The 17,732-nt window shown below is 49.3% G+C and overlaps 2 protein-coding genes across 2 annotated transcripts; one reads left to right on the plus strand and one right to left on the minus strand.

Moving 5' to 3' along the window:
• Nucleotides 1-12,691: 12,691 nt before the first annotated feature.
• LAJ45_11559 (uncharacterized protein) lies at nt 12,692-12,946 on the plus strand (the record flags this gene model as incomplete). The annotated part of the gene is made up of 1 exon (XM_046121043.1): nt 12,692-12,946. The coding sequence occupies one exon, from the start codon at nt 12,692-12,694 to the stop codon at nt 12,944-12,946; it is 255 nt and encodes an 84-aa protein (XP_045965764.1).
• A 65-nt stretch (nt 12,947-13,011) lies between these two features.
• LAJ45_11560 (uncharacterized protein) lies at nt 13,012-16,368 on the minus strand (the record flags this gene model as incomplete). Its single annotated transcript, XM_046121044.1, has 3 exons — nt 13,012-13,231; nt 13,436-15,436; nt 15,560-16,368. 3 exons carry the CDS (start codon nt 16,366-16,368, stop codon nt 13,012-13,014), a joined length of 3,030 nt encoding a protein of 1,009 aa, XP_045965765.1.
• Between the last annotated feature and the right edge of the window lie 1,364 nt (nt 16,369-17,732).

Raw genomic sequence — 17,732 nt, forward strand, 5'->3', positions numbered from 1 at the left:
GTAGACTTCCCAGGCATAACCACTTCCGTTACTGGCGGACTTCCAATGCTCAGAGGATGTAGAGGATCGCCGAGCACTCAGGGCTTCACTCTGGCTGGCCTTCTAATCATTGGCGAGGCACAGACTCGTCAGTCATTGCTCCCATGAGTAGATCCTCTTCCTAGCGCGCAGAATGTAGTTACTGTAACGGAGCCACTTCAACTGTCTGGTGTATGTGTACACACAGGGCCCGTTTACATGCTGAGAGTTATTGTTAGAAGCCAGTTGCACAGTGACATGCAAGTACCGGCAGTGTGGTTGGCTACCAGCTGTCAGAGTAACTACATTCTGAGCGCTAGGAAGAGGATCTACTCATGGGAGCAATGACTGACGAGTCTGTGCCTCGCCAATGATTAGAAGGCCAGCCAGAGTGAAGCTCTGAGGGCTCGGCGATCCTCTACATCCTCTGAGCATTAGAAGTCCGCCGTTACAGGAAGGGACTATACCTGGGAAGTCTACAATAAGCGAAAGCTTTACAGCAATGATTAAGCTTACACCTGAGCGGCAGCTCATTCATGCAGGCCCCAGTTGTGTGGCAACAAAGGCTGCAGGTGTTACAAAGGCTTTGACTAAGGGTGGTTGCCTTCGGAACCCGAAGCACTCGCTGACGCTTAGAGAGAAGCGGGGTAGCGATGATATTGCTTCCCTTCCGCTAGAAGGCAGCACTAGAACTTAGTAAGGAAGTAGGAGCAGAGAATAGAGTCCTTTGGAGTATAAGTACTCAGGATCATTCCCGCCCAACTGTCCAAAATCCTGATCTTGATCTTGACCTAGAATTTTATCGGTAGCAGAGCCCTTAAAGATTATTGAGTTCCAGTGATAGTGTCTTTGAATAATTCTGCACCTGATTTCTATCTTGCACGGCCGCATCTGTTCTATTGGATTCTAGCGATACATAGATAGGCCGCCCCCGTTACAGTTACTCTGACAGCTGGTAGCTAACCACACTGCCGGTACTTGCATGTCACTGTGCAACTGGCTTCTAACAATAACTCTCAGCATGTAAGCGGGCCCAGTCTGTACACATACACCAGACAGTTGAAATGGCTCCGTTACACTACTCCCCTCTTCCAGGATCTTGGTCTCCGAGATCTATAACCTATATCTATTGCTTATGCTATGTGACAAAGAAAAGCTTCTTCTGGTGAGGGAGGGGGACGAGAATCTGAAGGAATCGCTACTGGCCAAGAGCTCTCTGGTCTCTGGGCTTTTTAGGATAACTCATATGGAAGTCCCGGAGGGCTTCTTCAGCACTCTTCCTGAGATGTTCCCAGTGTTCCCATGTAATGTCCTCATTCTCATAATCTTCCCATAGCACCAAGTATTCCACCCTTCTCCTCTTCTTATTGACTCGGCTATCAGTTACCTCTCGGACGATCCAGTTCTGTTCTCCTGCAATTTCCTCAGGTTCCGGCGGGGGAACTCTTCTCTCAGGGTCTATTGGCGCTCTATAGGGTTCTAGGAGAGAAACATGGAAGACAGGATGGATTCCCATTTGCGGGGGAAGAGAGAGCTTGTAGGCACGGGTACCAATAGCTTCCAGGACCTTGAAGGGTCCCATTTTCTTCTGATCCAATTTTCCCAATGGCCGCTTTGTTTGCACATTGCGCCGGTCTAGCATGACTTCGTCTCCAGGCTTGATTTCAGATGGTGCCAGGGCATGTGCATCATACCACCGGGCCATCCTTAATCTAGCCTTTCCTAAGCTTGCATTCATAGCCTGCCAGATAGATTCCCATTGAGATACCATGACCTCGCTTGCTGGATTGTTCCATTCAACACCTTCCTTTGGGGCCGGCCAATTGGTCCTGGGTTCATATCCATAGTTGGCATAGAAAGCCGATACTTTGGTAGACTCAGAGACCGCCGAGTTATATGCGTACTCTGCCAAAGGCAAGAGGTCCGCCCAGTCATCCTGTTGATATGAACAATAACTCCGCAAGTAATGTTCCAGGGTCTGGTTAACTCTTTCTGTCTGGCCGTCCGTTTGGGGATGGAAGGAAGTGGACATCTTCAGCTTCACATTGAGGAGGCTCATGAGAGATTGCCAAAAGTAAGAGATGAATCTGCTATCTCTGTCCGAGACTATGTCATCAGGTAACCCATGGAGTCTCCAGACTTCCTTCAAGAACAACCTGACCAAATCTTCCGTCTTGTTGAGTGTAGGAAGTGGGATGTAATGTGCCATCTTTGAGAAGCGGTCCACTATTACCCAGATCTTAGTAAACCCATTTGACTCCGGTAATCCCACAATAAAGTCCATAGAGATGGAAGTCCATGGCCGATAAGGTATCTCCAGTGGTTGGAGCATACCAAACTTCTTGTGTCTTGAGGTCTTATTCCTCTGGCAGCTGTCACAGCTCCGGACATATTCCTCAACATCCTTATCCATGTTGGGCCAAAAGAAGTTGTTTTTCACCCGTTCTAATGTCTTGAACTGGCTGAAATGGCCTGCCACTTTAGAGTCATGGGTATCGGTCAGGATATCCATCTGAAGCGTCTTGTCTTTGGGAATATACCATCCATTCTTGTAGAAGATGAGGCCGTCCTTGACAGACAAGTTCTGGTCCAAGTTTGGTTTCCTTTCAACCAGGGAGCGGTGCAGTTCCTGCCAGATTCCATCCTCTTTAGCTGCCGCAGATAGGCGCTCTAAGAATGTATTCTGCAATTGGTTCACTCTGACAGCCGCTAGCTTAACAGGATCCAAAACCAATTGACCTGGCCTAAAAAACATCTGTGGCTCTGGCCGCAGGGTTTCACTACCCTCTTCAGGGCGGTGATCCCAACGCCTTGATAGCACATCAGGTTTGCCATTCTTTTCTCCAGGTCTGCAGACAACTTTGAAATTGTAGCCTGCTAGGTCTTCGGACCATCTAGCTTGCCGCCTAGTGAGAACCTTGGTAGTGTTGAAGTACTCTAAGTTCTTGTGGTCTGTGAAAACCGTGATCTCATGCTCGCAACTTTTGAGCATATGCTCCCATTCCCAGAAAGAGGCTACAATAGCTCGCATTTCCTTATCATGGATATCATAGTTGATCTCAGCCGGGGAGAATTTCTTAGAATAGAAAGCTACCGGGTGTAGTTTCCCATCTTCCCCATACTGAGAGAGCACCGCTCCTTTGGCAAAGTCACTGGCATCAGTTTCAACCACAGTTCTTCTGCTAGGGTCGAAATGGAGAAGGTTTGGAGCGCTTGTGAATAGCCTCTTCAGTTCCTCAAATGCTTGTTCACAGGCTGCGGTCCAATACCATTTCTTCTCATTTTGCATGAGGTCGGTCAATGGTTTGCAAACTTTACTGAAGCCTTCAATGAAGCGGCGATAGAAGTTTGCAAATCCCAGGAAACCTTGCACTCCCTTAATGTTTCGGGGTACTGGCCATTCCTGAACTGCCTCCACCTTGTCCTCTGACATAGATACTCCCCTTTCCGAGATGTGATAGCCAAGGTATTCCACTTCTCGGACATGGAAGGATGTCTTGCTGATGGAGGCACACAGTTTTGCTTCTCTGAGCTTCTGTAGGACCTTCTCAACCAGCCTTTCATGGTCTTCCTCGGTCTCTGAGTAGATGAGGATGTCGTCAATATAGACAACAACTCCTTCATCCAGTAGCTCTTTTAGCACATCATTGATCATTGCCTGGAAGGCGGAAGGGGCGTTGCATATACCAAATGGCATCACATTATACTGATACAGTCCATAGCGGGTTCTGAAAGTGGTTTTCCACTCATGACCTTCTGCTATCCTGATCAAATTGAAGCCATTCTTCAGGTCTATCTTGGTGAAGATTTTGGCCTTAAACAACCTATCCCTGAGCTCGCTCATGATAGGCAGCGGGTACTTGTCCTTGACAGTGACCTTGTTCAATCCTCTGTAATCAACACAAATTCGCCATGTCCCATCCTTCTTAGGTATGAACAATATGGGCGCCGCAGCTGGGCTGCTAGATCTGGGGATCTTTCCTAAAGACAACTCTTTGTCTAGGTACTCCCGGAGGGCCTTCAACTCTGGAGTGGAACATGGGTAAAGCGGGCCAAATGGGGGAGCGGTACCAGGCAAGAGATTGATCTTCAAATCATTCCGGGAGTGCGGAGGCAACTCCGGTATCTTCTCTTGACTGAATACATCAGCCCATTCCCTATAGCGGAGAGGTATCCTTTCAGCGATATCCCCTCCATCCTCATCATGCCATACTGAAGCGGCCAGTTGATATACTACATCTTCTTCTTCCATCATTTGGTATGAAGAGATGAGTTCAAACTTGATCGCCGCTGAGAGACAGTTCTGCTTGCAGTAGTCACTTCTCCAGCTTATAGTATTGAGTTACCAGTTAATATCCGGGTTGTGCTTCCTCGCCCATGGATTTGGCAGGTAACCTGATATTCCTTCTTCCAAAGTAGCCACCTCCCATCGGAGTGTCTCCTTGTGATCTCCCATGCTCATGTGGACTGGGTGAGTGTAATACTCTCCTCCGCCCATCATGACATCTCCTTGAGCATCATACATTGTCAGGGGTTGATCTCGCCGCACTAAGGGGAGTCCATGCTTCCTGACAAAACTCTAGCTGAGGATTGCTCCTGCACAACCGGTGTCAAAGAGGAATGTTCCTTGGGCGTCTTCAACTTTATTCTTGACCGTCCATGACAGTCCTGATTTCAGTATTGGCCTCTTGCCATGTACTGGTAAGGATGGAAGCTTTTCTTCTAACCTTCTTCGCTTCTTTGCGGATTCTGGGCTTGATTCTCTTTGTCTTTTCTCCATTGCTAATAGCTACGGGCACTACTCAGATCAAAAGATCCTTTGGTTCTATTCCCAAGGGGTGATAAAGCAAGTTTATTGTGTGGTAGTCTGGTAGCGGTTCGGCAGTGTCTTGTAGCAAATGTAACTTTGACAGAGCATTTACAGACCAGCTGTTTCGGGTCATAAACCCATCCTCAAAGTGCTTGGAAACAATCAAATAGGCGGAAAACACAATAATTTATTCAAGAAAATAAGGAAACAAGACCCAAAAGAAAACTAGTAAAACTAGACTCTAGACAGACACACTTTCTACCAGATGATTTCATTGTCCGAGTCTTGCTCAGGCTGGAAAACGAAATCTCCTGTAATCTCTGGGAGTACAACAAGTGGTTCCTCTGCTACAACAGCAGTCACTTTAGCCTTCTTCTGAGGATTGGGCTTGCCAATTCCTCTTTTCCGCTTTTGTACCCTCACTGCTGCCACTCGGACTACAGTAGGTTCCCTGGACCAACAATCGGTCCATTTGTGCCTGGACTTGCCGCACAATTGCACAAGTCAGTCTATGCACTCTACCAATAGGGAGTACCGGAAGGTCATACCTTCAAGCATACTTCTGCTTTCCTTCTTTCTTCTAGAATATCCCCCGGGATACCCTTTAGTTCCACCGCTTTGTCTTTAGAACTGGCTTCCTTCTGAGGTTTGGAGGAGCTTGCAGCTTCTCTCTTCCTCTTGGGGTGCCGTTCTTTCTCAGCAGGAGGATCCTTCTTGGTCCTGGCGGGTGCTTTCTCAGCTACTACCGTCTGGTACCTCTCATGGGTGTGTCCTAGCTCCCTTAGAGCAGCTATCCGCTCCATCAAGGACTTCGGCTTGGGGGTAAAGAGGGCCCAACTCATGCCTAGGTCTGGAAGGAGGGAACTAAAGATCTTATCATCCACTAACTGACTCTCATAGCCAGTCTTCCGCATCAGCTGAATAATGCTATTCAAGAAGGAGTCTATTCCTCCCTTGGCTGTGTGGGTAAGGGTGTTCCATTGGGCTACCGCATCATCCCTAGAGATGGCTTCACCAAAGGCTGCTCTGAGAGCATCCACAAAGGAATCCCAGCGCTTCCATCTCTCATCCAACACCACAGGCATTCCAGCTATCCGGTTGGCAGAGGCTTGGTCAATGGAGTTGTGGTAGGCTTCATACCACTTGACCGGAGCATCTCCTTCCATCAGGTTGCCAGCATATCGGATCCTGACCTCTTCAGAGGTAAAGGACTGGCCCTCAATGGAGAAGACGTTCTCACATTGCCGGATGAAGGTCTCCACATTGTCTGCTTTGCCATTGAACTTGGCCGGAGGGGGTGCCTTGGGTGCTCGGGCCCTGGAGGCAGCAGAGAGGTGTGAGGGGGCCGGAGGTCTCATGAACTGGGCAATAGAGGCCAGAAGCTCTTTCTGCTGTTTCTCCAACTTCTTCCTGAGGTACCTCCGCCATCCTCTTCTGTCTCCATCCTCTGGCTCCGAGTCTGAACTATCTGAGTCCCCTCCTGAGTTGGGAGCGCCACCAACCGGGGGGACAATTCCATCTCCTCCACCATTACCCACTGGTTCTGGGTTCTGGTTTTCTCCACCAGGGTTTCCCTCTGGCTGGAGGTTCCTCCTAGGTGACTCCGGGGGTGGTGAGCCTCTGTGGGATTCTGGGGATAACCCCAGGCGCACCCAGGCTGGAGGAAGCCCAGAGGGACCAGCTCTAACCGGTGTCTGGGAGTAGTAGTCATCATCTCCTATAGGTTGTCGGGGGGCCTAGCTAGGCCACCTGCCAGCGGGCTTGCTGGAGCTCTCTGGGGGGGCAGAGGTGAGCCTCCAATGGCCGATGGCATCATCAGGGGAAGAGTTCTCTGCCTGATGGACCTGACTGGAAATGCTGCAAAAGGGTTCACCCTTTGGTGGAAGGTTCTCAGGGCCGCTCTGGGCGAGGCCCTGGAGTTCTGTGGAGGTGCGGGGTTTGGGACAGGTACTGGTGTGGGCATCCTGGCGATGGAGAGCCTTCCTCCATTGATGGCTCTCTGGATATCTTCCAGGAAGTTTGGGGGCATCGCCGGGTTTGTCCATTCAATGTCCTCCATCTCATCCGCTCCTAAGTCATCTCTCTGAGCATAACTCTGGAGTTGTGCTTGGACTGAGGAGACTTGTTGCTGCATGTAACCAAAGGCATCCCTGAGCAAGACTGCCTCAGCTTCTTGTCTTTCTTGAACCAAAGCTAGCGCATTGCCCGCCTTGATGACTTCCTGTTACAGGCTGTGCTTAAGATAGCGCTGCAACTCAGCAAAAAAGTCCTGTAAGGTGACTTTATCGGTGTCTTGCCAGGTGGGCTCACATCCGGGGATGTAGGACTGGAGCGCCGTCCTGGGCTTGTGAATCAACTGTGCTTGACCCTCTCGGAATTCTAAGGCTACCGGTTGCCATTCGATCTGAAGAGGCACTTGGGGGGCCGGGAGGGCGGACATGTTGTAGGAGGAAGAATAATCTGAAAGTGATTTGAGCACTAAAGATTATCTGTAACGGGGGCACACTATCTATGTATCGCTAGAATCCAATAGAGTAGATGCGGCCGTGCAAGATAGAAATCAGGTGCAGATTTATTCAAAGATACTATCGCTAGAACTCAATAATATTTAAGGTCTCTGCTACCGATAATTTTAGGTAAAGATCAAGATCAGGACAGTAGGGCGGGAATCATCCTGAGTACTTATACTCCAAAGGACTCTATTCTCTGCTCCTACTTCCTTACTAAGTTCCGGTGCTGCCTTCTAGCGGAAGGGAAGCAATACCATTGCTACCCCACTTCCCTCTAAGCGTCAGCGAGTGCTTCCGGTTCCGAAGGCAACCACCCTTAGTCAAAGCCTTTGTAACATGTGCAGCCTTTGTTGCCACACAACTGGGACCCGCATGAATGACCTGCCGCTCAGGTGTAAGCTCAATTATTGCTGTAGAGCTTTCGCTTATTGTAGACTTCCCAGGCATAACCCCTTCCGTTACCGGTGGACTTCCAATGCTCAGAGGATGTAGAGGATCGCCGAGCACTCAGGGCTTCACTCTGGCTGGCCTTCTAATCATTGGCGAGGCACAGACTCGTCAGTCATTGCTCCCATGAGTAGATCCTCTTCCTAGCGCTCAGAATGTAGTTACTCTGACAGCTGGTAGCCAACCACACTGCCGGTACTTGCATGTCACTGTGCAACTGGCTTCTAACAATAACTCTCAGCATGTAAGCGGGCCCGGTGTGTACTCATACACCAGACGGTTGAAATGGCTCCGTTACAGCTACTTTGGAAGAAGGAATATCAGGTTACCTGCCAATTGCATGGGCAAGGAAACACAACCCGGACATCAATTGGGAACTCAATACTATAAGCTGGCGAAGTGACTACTGCAAGCAGAGCTGTCTCCCAGCGGCGATCAAGTTTGAACTCATCTCTTCATACCAAATGATGGAAGAAGAAGATGTAGTATATCAACTGGCCGCTTCAGTATGGCATGATGAGGATGGAGAGGATATCGCTGAAAGGATACCTCTCCGCTATAGGGAATGGGCTGATGTATTCAGTCAAGAGAAGATACAGGAGTTGCCTCCGCACTCCCGGAATGATTTGAAGATCAATCTCTTGCCTGGTACCGCTCCCCCATTTGGCCCGCTTTACCCATGTTCCACTCCAGAGTTGAAGGCCCTCCGGGAGTACCTAGACAAAGAGTTGTCTTTAGGAAAGATCTCCAGATCTAGCAGCCCAGCTGCGGCGCCCATATGGTTCATACCTAAGAAGGATGGGACATGGCGAATTTGTGTTGATTACAGAGGATTGAACAAGGTCACTGTCATGGACAAGTACCCGCTGCCTATCATGAGCGAGCTCAGGGATAGGTTGTTTAAGGCCAAAATCTTCACCAAGATAGACCTGAAGAATGGCTTCAATTTGATCAGGATAGCAGAAGGTCATGAGTGGAAAACTGCTTTCAGAACCCGCTATGGACTGTATTAGTATAATGTGATGTCATTTGGTCTATGCAACGCTCCTTCCGCCTTCCAGGCAATGATCAATGATGTGCTAAAGGAACTACTGGATGAAGGAGTTGTTGTCTACATTGATGACATCCTCATCTACTCAGAGACCGAGGAAGAGCATGAAAGGCTGGTTGAGAAGGTCCTACAGAAGCTCAGAGAAGCAAAACTGTGTGCCTCCATCAGCAAGACATCCTTCCATGTCCGAGAAGTGGAATACCTTGGCTATCACATCTCGGAAAGGGGAGTATCTATGTCAGAGGACAAGGTGGAGGCAGTTCAGGAATGGCCAGTACCCCGAAACATTAAGGGAGTGCAAGGTTTCCTGGGATTTGCAAACTTCTATCGCCGCTTCATTGAAGGCTTCAGTAAAGTTTGCAAACCATTGACCGACCTCATGCAAAATGAGAAGAAATGGTATTGGACCGCAGCCTGTGAACAAGCATTTGAGGAACTGAAGAGGCTATTCACAAGCGCTCCAAACCTTCTCCATTTCGACCCTAGCAGAAGAACTGTGGTTGAAACTGATGCCAGTGACTTTGCCAAAGGAGCGGTGCTCTCTCAGTATGGGGAAGATGGGAAACTACACCCGGTAGCTTTCTATTCTAAGAAATTCTCCCCGGCTGAGATTAACTATGATATCCATGATAAGGAAATGCGAGCTATTGTAGCCTCTTTCTGGGAATGGGAGCATATGCTCAAAAGTTGCGAGCATGAGATCACGGTTTTCACAGACCACAAGAACTTAGAGTACTTCAACACTACCAAGGTTCTCACTAGGGGGCAAGCTAGATGGTCCGAAGACCTAGCAGGCTACAATTTCAAAGTTGTCTGCAGACCTGGAGAAAAGAATGGCAAACCTGATGTGCTATCAAGGCGTTGGGATCACCGCCCTGAAGAGGGTAGTGAAACCCTGCGGCCAGAGCCACAGATGTTTTTTAGGCCAGGTCAATTGGTTTTGGATCCTGTTAAGCTAGCGGCTGTCAGAGTGAACCAATTGCAGAATACATTCTTAGAGCGCCTATCTGCGGCAGCTAAAGAGGATGGAATCTGGCAGGAACTGCACCGCTCCCTGGTTGAAAGGAAACCAAACTTGGACCAGAACTTGTCTGTCAAGGACGGCCTCATCTTCTACAAGAATGGATGGTATATTCCCAAAGACAAGACGCTTCAGATGGATATCCTGACCGATACCCATGACTCTAAAGTGGCAGGCCATTTCAGCCAGTTCAAGACATTAGAACGGGTGAAAAACAACTTCTTTTGGCCCAACATGGATAAGGATGTTGAGGAATATGTCCGGAGCTGTGACAGCTGCCAGAGGAATAAGACCTCAAGACACAAGAAGTTTGGTATGCTCCAACCACTGGAGATACCTTATCGGCCATGGACTTCCATCTCTATGGACTTTATTGTGGGATTACCGGAGTCAAATGGGTTTACTAAGATCTGGGTAATAGTGGACCGCTTCTCAAAGATGGCACATTACATCCCACTTCCTACACTCAATAAAACGGAAGATCTGGCTAAGTTGTTCTTGAAGGAAGTCTGGAGACTCCACGGGCTACCTGATGACATAGTCTCGGACAGAGATAGCAGGTTCATCTCTCACTTTTGGCAATCTCTCATGACCCTCCTCAATGTGAAGCTGAAGATGTCTACTTCTTTCCATCCCCAAACGGACGCCAGACAGAAAGAGTCAACCAGACCCTGGAGCATTACTTGCGGAGTTATTGTTCATACCAACAGGATGACTGGGCGGACCTCTTGCCTTTGGCAGAGTATGCATATAGCTCGGTGGTCTCTGAGTCTACCAAAGTATCGGCTTTCTATTCCAACTATGGTTATGAACCCAGGACCAACTGGCCGGCCCCAAAGGAAGGTGTTGGATGGAACAATCCAGCAAGCGAGGTGATGGTATCTCAATGGGAATCTATCTGGCAGGCTATGGATGCAAGCTTGGGAAAGGCTAGACTAAGGATGGCCCGGTGGTATGTTTCACATGCCCTGGCACCGCCTGAAATCAAGCCTGGAGATGAAGTCATGCTAGACCGGCGCAATGTGCAAACAAAGCGGCCATTGGGAAAATTGGATCAGAGGAAAATGGGACCCTTCAAGGTCTTAGAAGCCATTGGTACCTGTGCCTACAAGCTTTCCCTTCCTCCCCAAATGGGAATCCACCCGGTCTTTCATGTCTCTCTCCTGGAACCCTATAGAGCGCCAGTAGACCCTGAGAGAAGAGTTCCCCCACCGGCACCCGAGGAAATTGCAGGAGAACAGAACTCGATCGTCCGGGAAGTAGCTGATAGCCGAGTCAACAAAAAGAGGGGAATGGTGGAATACTTGGTGCTATGGGAAGGATATGAGAATGAGGACGCTAAATGGGAGCCCTGGGAACATCTCAGCAAGAGTGCTGAAGAAGCCCTCCGGGATTTCCATATGAGGTATCCTAAGATGCCCAGAGACAAGAGGGCTCTAGGCCAGTAGCAGTTCCTTCAGATTCTCGTTCCTTTCCACACCAAAGGGAGTTTCTTGTCATATAACATTTCAGATAATAAAACAGTTACAGATCATAGATCTCGGAGACCAAGATCCTGGAAGAGGGGCCTAGTGTAACGGAGCCATTTCAACTGTCTGATGTATGAGTACACACAGGGCCCGGTTACATGCTGAGAGTTATTGTTAGAAGCCAGTTGCACGGTGACATGCAAGTACCGGCAGTGTGGTTAGCTACCAGCTGTCAGAGTAACTACATTCTGAGCGCTAGGAAAAGGATCTACTCATGGGAGCAACGACTAACGAACCTATACCTCGCCAATGAGTAGAAGGTCAGCCAGAGTGAAGCTCTAAGTGCTCTGCGATTCTCTACATCCTCTGAGCATTGGAAGTCCGCCAGTAATGGAATGGACTATGCCTGGGAAGTCTACAATAAGCGAAAGCTCTACAGCAGAGATTAAGCTTACACCTGAGCGGCAACTCATTCATGCGGGTCCCAGTTGTGTGGCAACAAAGGCTGCAGGTGTTACAAAGGCTTTGACTAAGAGTGGTTGCCTTCGGAACCAGGAGCACTCGCTGACGCTTAGAGAGAAGCGGGGTAGCGATGGTATTGCTTCCCTTCCGCTAGGAGGCAGCACCGGAACTTAGTAAGGAAGTAGGAGCAGAGAATAGAGTCCTTTGGAGTATAAGTACTCAGGATCATTCCCTCCCAACGGTACTGATCATCATATTCATTATGAGAATCATCTCCTATTATCGGTAGCAGAGCCATTAAAGATTATTGAGTTCTAGTGATAGTATCTTTGAATAAATCTGCACCTGATTTCTATCTTGCACGGCCGCAGCTATTCTATCGGATTCTAGCGATACATAGATAAGCTGCCCCCGTTACAAATGGAAACCACAACGTTGACCACGGGTGGACAAGGGTATTGTGTTGCTATAACTAACCTGACGATATATGGGTAGTAAATCTAAAGAGCATTTTGGGCACTGTTTATTCGGTACCCGACCCAATATTAGCTACAAATGAACAGGTGCATCAGCAAGCCCGCCTATTACCCAGGGCGCAGCCCCTACGTCCTGGCGGGTATTCTGCGCCACGAGCGTCCAGCGCGTCCGGCACCGCCAGAGTACAACCTTCGCGCCAGGCTCCGCCGCAGGACCGTCCCACTCTCTGGGACCGCCAGGAGATGTGGCTCACGTCCGGAGGGCACTCGCCAATGCTCTGGTCGCCTGGGCCGCCATGAGATTCTCTCCCCCTCCGTAGACGCTAGGATGGAGTGACTCCGCCCACAGCACCTGGGTACTTTTGCTTCTTTTGATTACGTCAGTAGTACACGCGAGCACTTCCCAATGCTCTCACAGTTTTCTTGAATGCTCTCACGGCAAGACGAATACTCTCACGGCACGGCGAATGCTCTCACGGTACGGCGAATGGTCTCATGGCACCGCGAATGCTCTCACGGCACCGCGAATGCTCCCGCGAATGCTCTCGCGAATGTTCCCGCGAACGCTCCCGCGAGGGCTTCCACAAGTGCTCCCAGAGCACTCACCAATGCTCACAGAGCTGAGGCATTCGTCATACCCACTCAAGGTGAGGCAACCCTCATTTGGGCTCCTTTGGATTGATACACCGTCCTCAAAGGATAGGAAGGCCGCACCAGTCCCTCAAAAGATATTTAACGTGGGTACCCTTAACGCCGCTGTACGGTCAGTCGCGGGATACTGATACGAGCACTGTCCTGTATACTGGTGATTTCTACCCAACCTTTGACGGACGTGTATGTTTCTGTCGATTCGTGAAAGGCATAATTAGCCTTGAGGTTGAGGCCATGGTACGGCTCGTCTGAAAAGCTCAATGTCCATGCATAAGCAGCAAACATGGACTGGCATTGACCTCCTGGAGGGAGCTTGCTGGATAGCCAGACTCAGATACTGAGTGGCCGAAACTTTACCTCCTTCTTTCAATCCGCATGCATAGCAGAACGACACGAATTTTGAATTAGAGAGTCCAATTGGGTCTAACGTTCCTAGAGCACTCAAGAATGCCCTCACGGCTTTACAAGTATTCAACTAAATTCATTCCACGTACGCAAGTCTATCCTAGTATTTACCAACCAATTACCAGTCTCCACCTCAAACAAATGGGCCATTCCCAATATACTCCGAATATTAACGACCCACATCCTCTTCCTCCTCCTCCTACAAACCTTCAGGAGCCCATGTGAGCTATCAGCGATACCACGATCCTTTGCCTCGAGTAGCTCCACTATACATAGTCTATGTGCTCGCCCCCCACTGTCCCGCAGCTTGAACAAAGCCTCGACACGTCCTGGTAAGCGTCCCCGAAACACTCCCCACTCCTCTGAGGACGCTACCGACACCCATACCCAATCCTTTCTTATTTTCCCTTTCCTAAAAGCCGCGTTTCCCGTACACCTGATATTGTGAACCTCGTACACCTCAGGTCTTTGGAAGATTGGTATCGGAACCTGCAAACATGTGAACATCTCCACCCGGCGCTCTAAAATGCTCTCAGAGCTTCCGGCAAAGCTTTGAGAGCATCCCGCATCCTCTGCATACTCCTTTATCAGGCGATATAACGTGGTATGGCTTATTTGCAGTCCATCCGCAATATTGAAAAGTCTTTCCGATTTCGTGGAGGGGTTGCAAAGACGCCTTAGAGGCAGTCGGCCTTCTACTATGGATCGTTCATTTGGTGTTTTTTTCCGGTCTTCGATTTTAAAAATCTCAAGTAACTCCTTCAGGTTATCTCGATGGCTCCAAAAGATGTCGTCAGTGCTCTCAGGACCTCCAACAATGTCTTTCAGATTCAGCATTCGAATCTCTAACGCCAACCGCCGCCCCCCATAGTCCAGTATCTGCGTTGCAGCATCGACCTTGTTGGATGCTCCGTATGCCTCTTTTATCTGACGTACATGGGCGAGTTCGCTGATGTCGGTGGAGTACTGGGGAATGCTCCCAAAGCGCTCGACATGTTCCCGATAGTGCGTTAACACGTGCAATTTGATGAAGTTGAAGTGAGACCTTTCCCGTATCTCGCGAATCTCCTCCAAACCTCGCTGAGCGCTCTGGGAGCCTGAGGTCTTCACAGCTTTTGTCCGATCTCTCGCATCCTTAACCGTCCTCTTGTACGCCCGGAATTCTAAAAAGATATCCTTGTGCTTATGGAAATCCTCGAGATAGCTCTCCATATAATTCAGTGTGCTCGTCGTATGACTCCCATACTGCGCCATTAAGTGGAAGTCGATTAAGCCTCGTACACATTTCAATGCCTTTGCGAAGTCGCCCCTGACAGCCACCCCCGGGTTTCTCAAAGCAGCCGCGAGTGCTCCAAGAACGACCCGCCCCAGATTTCTCATCTCCTTCCCTTGCCATTGGGTTGTGACACGATATGTCTTGTTCGGTACTGCCAGTCCAGGGTAAGGCGCAATCGAGGCCCAAGCCTTGTCAAATTCCTCCAATCGATTGTGCTTCTTCAAGAAAGCCTGAACCCACTCCATCATGTGCTTCAACATCCCTAGGTAGATATTGTGCAGAATGTCCGGTTTGTTGAGATCGTATGAATTAACCCTCGGCATACCCCAGAAAGCATTGAAGAGTGTCTTTACTGATCTCGCGACAAGGTATTCCACCGGTCCCAGGTTTCCCGGGTTCTCCCTGAATAGCTTTACCCTCTCCCGGTAATCCTCGTGATCGCGCGTAGGGCTCCGGCGAGTGCTCCCAAGACTGTGGAATTCCACCTCGCATCTTGGACAAGAGCTAGTACTAATATTTTGTAAGTTTGAATGCTCAGGTTGATCAGCGATCCAACCCGACAACACCGGAAAGCATAGATGTTCGTACCCGTCGGCGCATACGATTAGCTCGCCTTCCTGAGAGCACTCCCGAATGCTCTGAAAGATCTCACCAAGGGCGCGATGCAGCGCCATTTGACTCTGACGTCGTAAAGCGGAATTAGCGAGTGAGTTCTTCCCGAGCTTAGATGGGACTGGCAGTAGCCCCAGGAGAATTAACGAATGCCCGGTGGGCTTGCTCCGGGCCGATGGCTTGATGTTCCCGATGGTAAGATAGATTGGCCAGGCTTTCTTGTCCCCACTAAAATTTGTCAAATGTGTGCCATCTGACGCGCATATAATTGGTACCACAGTCGACCCCTCCGGTAAGGTATTCTGTCCAGAAAGTATTAGCGACTGCCTCTAGAGCACTTGTGAGGCTTACCAGACCTGCGTCTCCCACCACCAATCTCCCATATGCATTTCTCCGTACATTCTCTCGCCGGATTCATTATGCTCTACCACTGGCGCGTACACCAATGACTCCCGAAAGGCCCGTTGGCTTAGAAGATATCGCACAATTACCATTGGATCCCGGTAATAGTAAGGGATTTTCTCTCCCCCAATATCCACCTCCGAATGATGCCAGCTAGCCTTTCCCAATATGTCATTCATTTCATACAACCTCTTTATAAAACCTCGCCCAGTCCTGTAGGAGCATTCGCCACTGCTTGACAGAGCGTGTAGAAAGAAACTGTCGATATTTCCTTGTGAGGCCTTCAACAGTATGAAATAACGTGCCATTCTAAACTCGTATGCTGAGTTGAATGGGTGCCACGGGTATCGGAGAAGGTTTTGTGAGCATTCGTCGTGGTCCTCCGAGCGGTAGAGACGCTCCCCAGCACCCTCGTAAATCGTTGTCACTGCCTCATGCCTATTTGCATCTCCATCTGTCTCTTCCATCATAAAATATGATTCGGATTCCAGATCAGAATTATTATCGGGATCTTGATCATGATAATTGATACTGTTGCTCTCCGAACTATCCGAGTCGTCATTGGCATCTGAATAGGAATCGTGAATGCCTTCCGGGCTGTCGTGAGTGTCATCGGGTGCCTCTTGATTGCGCTCCAGGAGTAAAAATTGGTTTCCCAGCCATTCATCTGTTTCAAATGGATGTGTAGTTCGAAGATGTTTATCGAAGTTCGCGGAGGAGCTGTACCGCTTGCTGCAAAAGGGGCAAGACGATTTCATTGAAGTCTCATGATGCTAGCAAAGCACTCCTGAGTGCTCTAAAAATTTGGTTTCTAGCAAGGCCGAGGAGGCTCTTTCCTGCAGGTGCTGCTGCAGAGTGCTTGAATGATTTGATTTGTCAGCCAATGAGGCTCCTCTCACCTGCACCCCGGTCGGCAAGGCTGATTTTCAATATGAGTCTGATGTCATACATCACCAACCTAATACAAACATCAACACCAACACGAAGAAACACCCACCACCCCAATCAGGCGGTCAGTTATGCTAGATTCTATCGCCCTGAGCATCTGCACTCTCTCCCTGAGCACTCGCGGAGTCTCTTCAGATCGAGACAGTGTTCTCAGCGCCAAATTCAACACTAATATCGACTACGAGCTCAAAGAATACATTCTCTCCGAATCAGCTTCCTAGAGGACAGAGTACCAACACCAACAAGAACACAAGCACCAACCCCAACACCAGAATGTTATCGACGTCACCATTGATACCGTCAGAGCATCCCCGAGTGCGCCTGTAGCATTTAGATCAACGTCATATATTGAAGCAAACAGTGAGTACGAGCACCCTCGAGTGCTTCTAGAGCATTCGTGGGTGCTCCCGGAAGCGTGATAAGCTCAAGAAAAAAGCTGATCGTACTCGGTATAAGAGCACCCTGTAACGGAGCCACTTCAACTGTCTGGTGTATGAGTACATACAGGGCCCGGTTACATGCTGAGAGTTATTGTTAGAAGCCAGTTGCACAGTGACATGCAAGTACCGGCAGTGTGGTTAGCTACCAGCTGTCAGAGTAACTACATTCTGAGCGCTAGGAAGAGGATCTACTCATGGGAGCAATGACTGACGAGTCTGTGCCTCGCCAATGATTAGAAGGCCAGCCAGAGTGAAGCTCTGAGTGTTCGGCGATCCTCTACATCCTCTGAGCATTGGAAGTCCGCCGGTAACGGAAGGGATTATGCCTGGGAAGCCTACAATAAGCGAAAGCTCTACAGCAATGATTAAGCTTACACCTGAGCGGCAGCTCATTCATGCAGGCCCCAGTTGTGTGGCAACAAAGGCTGCAGGTGTTACAAAGGCTTTGACTAAGGGTGGTTGCCTTCGGAACCGGAAGCACTCGCTGACGCTTAGAGAGAAGCGGGGTAGCGATAGTATTGCTTCCCTTCCGCTAGAAGGCAGCACTGGAACTTAGTAAGGAAGTAGGAGCAGAGAATATAGTCCTTGGGAGTATAAGTACTCAGGATCATTCCCGCCCAACTGTCCGGATCCTCATCTTTACCTAGAATTATCGGTAGCAGAGCCCTTAAAGATTATTGAGTTCTAGCGATAGTATCTTTGAATAAATCTGCACCTGATTTCTATCTTGCACG

This window comes from Morchella importuna, assembly GCF_003444635.1.
Source record: "Morchella importuna strain M04M26 chromosome Unknown Morimp01GS074, whole genome shotgun sequence".
NCBI lineage: Eukaryota > Fungi > Ascomycota > Pezizomycetes > Pezizales > Morchellaceae > Morchella > Morchella importuna.